The 3317-nt window shown below is 33.3% G+C and overlaps 1 protein-coding gene across 1 annotated transcript; it reads right to left on the bottom strand.

Moving 5' to 3' along the window:
- Positions 1-601: 601 nt before the first annotated feature.
- Positions 602-2684, bottom strand: LOC142617686 (uncharacterized). Its single transcript, XM_075790640.1, has 4 exons — positions 2174-2684; positions 1642-1779; positions 1311-1460; positions 602-919 (listed from the first exon to the last, which is right to left on the bottom strand). Exons 1-4 carry the CDS (start codon positions 2606-2608, stop codon positions 845-847), a joined length of 798 nt encoding a protein of 265 aa, XP_075646755.1. The 5' UTR covers positions 2609-2684; the 3' UTR covers positions 602-844.
- Between the last annotated feature and the right edge of the window lie 633 nt (positions 2685-3317).

Here is a 3317-nt window from a genome sequence, read left to right as displayed (position 1 = left end):
CATGTTCTTGTGATGCATATTATTTTTAAAACATGGATTTTTCATTAAGCTATATATACAATTAATTCACATATGATTTTCATTAAACTATATACCGCACGAGCATATTATTAGTAAAATGAAAATTTCTATGAACCTCTCATGAAAATTGAATTGCCCCATATATGTTGTCTTCCAAGTAAAATTTATTTTGCAAATCACAAGACTGGGACCATCACCTCTCAAATTATAATTTCAATGAATCAGTGGCATTGATGAAGTGGAGGTTATTAATTAGTTTGAATTTCCTCTTTCCCTTCTTAAAAATAAAAAGATCCAAGAATTCCTTTCTAGATTATGAATTTACATTTGCTGGAATGTAAAATACAGTGGCTGAACTGGCGAATATCCATGAGATCAAATCATTAACATATCTAATTGATTTGTTAAATGAGACTTCAAGTCGTCTCAACTCTCAAAGGACTTTTAGATTTAACACAAATGTCAATTCAAACTAGGCTCAGAAAGAAACCCAAAGAGTGATGCCTTTGATAAATAAATGGCTGGCAATATCACTACACTAGGCCATGCATATAATTAGTGTATGCAACAACACAAAACCTGCCAAAGTTTACATGTGCTTTTCGAAGCAATAAAGTGAACGAGAAAGTAACATAAAATAGTTAAGTGAACTTTTTACTGTGGAGCATTTTGCTGAAAGCAACCCAACTAGAAAGCGAATAATATTAGAAAATCCCAACATTAATTTGCCTTGTTCTCGAAACAAGATAGAAAGTCATGCCCTGTTCAAACATCTCTACATTAGTTGTCAATTTTGGCATAAACTAGCTCCACCATGCATATCTCACCCAGCAATATATGGTAAATACATTAAACTTGCCATAGCCTCTTGCAGCCATTCATCCTCGTCAGTTTTTATCTGCAAAATTATACAAGAAATAACATGAATAAACATGGTTGCAAATTGATGAATTCAATAAGAAAAAAATGGAAATGTAAAGAAATATTGAAAAGGATTTTGTCATAGTTATTCTTTTATATATACAAAGATTGTCCCGTCAACTTCCAATTATATACTCTCTAATCCCTCCTATGTCTTTATCAATATATATATATCACATTAATCAAAGAAAGATTATATATAAAATATAAGATTTCCAATCATACAAGGAAACAAATACTCATTTTAAAGGGAATAAACTCTCATAAATACATAGAATACTTTGAAAAGTTGTTTGTAATATTATATATATTTATATATATATATAGAGAGAGAGAGAGAGAGAGAGAGAGAGAGAGAGAGAAATTACCTGCAAAGAATCACTACAGCAAAACTCCTGCTCCTTGTGAGGGTTGTCTTTCTTTTTCCTTATCATTTCTTCTTCACATAGTTCACTGTTCCTTGCAAATCGCCCACGAACTCTGACTCTCCTGTCAGCTAGGGTCTTGCGACATGCATACTGTATACAGTGGATTATGGAGTAATTGCACATGTAAGAGGTCAGACTATGAAATGAACAAAAACTATTCTACTGTGTCTCTCCAAAGATTCTTGAATGAGAGCAAGCGTGTGTGCGCATGTGCGCGTGCGAGTGTGCGTGTCTACATGTGTGTCTCAGAGAGAAACAGAGAGATACAGACCTTGATGGTCTTATTGAAGTTCCTTTGGTTTCTCTTCTTCATATATCTTAGAATCCTTTCCTTCCTTTCTTCCTCAGAGTACCGACCAACTTTGATGTTAGACTCTTCAATCAGAGGTGGTTGATTGCCTTGAATTCCCTGCAACAAAATACAACATTGAAATAAAATTAGTGCTAACGTAATTAACATATAGCTAATCTAAATAATTTATCCTCGAATAAGATGAAAATTTTCAAGCTCTAATTCTCTCATCACCTGGAAAGATATTTTCTTAAATTGTTACAACTGCATCTAGAGCAATCTCAAACTAGCTTGTTCAGTAAATTAGCTCCTTTACCATTGGCTCAATAGTACGTATAGTTGATGCTATATTTAGAGAAACTAATAAAGTTCGGTTTTCTTTAGTTAATAAACATATAAAAGAAGTTCCTTCACTCTTGATATATTTTCTTTGTTTTCAAATTTTTAATATATATATATATATATATATGCTTTTTTTTTCCTACAACCCCAATCAATAATATAACCTTACCCAATTTTCTCCAACAGCAGGATAAACAGGCTTAAGATCCTCCAAAAACCCACAACATTCATCTCCAAAGTCATACATAGTTTGTTGGTACCCACTACCAAAGTTGCCAACTCCAGCCATACCACACGATTCCATTTTGTAGTCAGGCAATGCCGGGGCGGCTGCTAAGTTTGTCGACGATGTTCCAAGTAGCCCTGGAATTGATGGCATCCTATTGTCGGATACTGATGACACAATATGATCAATTGCACCATTATTATCAAATAATGGCACTAAACTTTCTTGACCAGTACTCCATATTGGACCAGTACCAAAAATTGTACCATGGCCAGCACCACCACTACTCACACCTGCAGCCATAGTTGGTGTAGAAAACTGAGAAAGATTATCAGTAGCCCATGTGCAATCGGAGTAGAATTGAGGAATAGAAGCCATTGCAGAGGATGAGAGAGGCTTGGAAGTGGTTAATTATAATGGTGTCTCTTCTGGATTTGGCTTTATGTGACACTCTGAACCTTTTTCTCTAAGCCTTGAACTTATATAGCAATGTGATAGTGCACGGGCTTTTGGCCAAGTTGTTCTGCTGCCAGCTTGGACAACAGACTGACTCACTTTCTTTTTGGCATAATTAGCTTAAAACTAACTCATCTGTCACTATGTGTTAAGCTCTAACTAAGTGCTATATAATGTTTTACTGTCTTATTAAGTTGTCACTATGTGTTAAACTCTGTAAACGCGTAAACTTTGTAACAAAAATCAGTTCTTTAGGTTATCATTTGGTTGATTTTGATAAGCTAAAATTACTACCAATTTTTACTACAAAAAGTGTTAGCTTAAAACTAACTCAACTGTCACTACTTTATGACTTATTTATAAATCACGTGAAAAATTTCTATACCACTTATTATAATTAACGTGATCAATATAGCCAATATTAAATAAATAAAAACTTAAACTTGTTATTTAGGAAATTTTAGTTTAAAACTAATTAACTCAACTGTCACTACATTATGACCTACTGTATTTAATTATATATCACGTGAAAAAAAATTCTCTACCACTTATTTTAAAGATTTTTAAGTAGACTTTTTGCAATTCTACTATTTAGTTGGCAAAAGTGTCACACCCTATTTAGAATGCTGTA

The sequence above is a fragment of the Castanea sativa genome, chromosome 11 (genome assembly GCF_040712315.1).
Source record: "Castanea sativa cultivar Marrone di Chiusa Pesio chromosome 11, ASM4071231v1".
NCBI classification, from domain to species: Eukaryota; Viridiplantae; Streptophyta; class Magnoliopsida; order Fagales; family Fagaceae; genus Castanea; species Castanea sativa.
The sequence above is the reverse complement of the archived record's forward strand: the minus strand, read 5'-3'. Positions and strand labels throughout refer to the sequence as shown.

Excerpts from the sequence above, each read along its gene's own strand:
- LOC142617686 (XM_075790640.1), bottom strand. The coding sequence starts at position 2,608 with ATGGCTTCTATTCCTCAATTCTACTCCGATTGCACATGGGCTACTGAT. Across the intron at positions 1,780-2,173 it reads CTGCTGTTGGAGAAAATTGG|GGAATTCAAGGCAATCAACC; the intron begins GTAAGGTTATAT and ends ATTTTGTTGCAG. Across the intron at positions 1,461-1,641 it reads ACTTCAATAAGACCATCAAG|TATGCATGTCGCAAGACCCT; the intron begins GTCTGTATCTCT and ends CACTGTATACAG.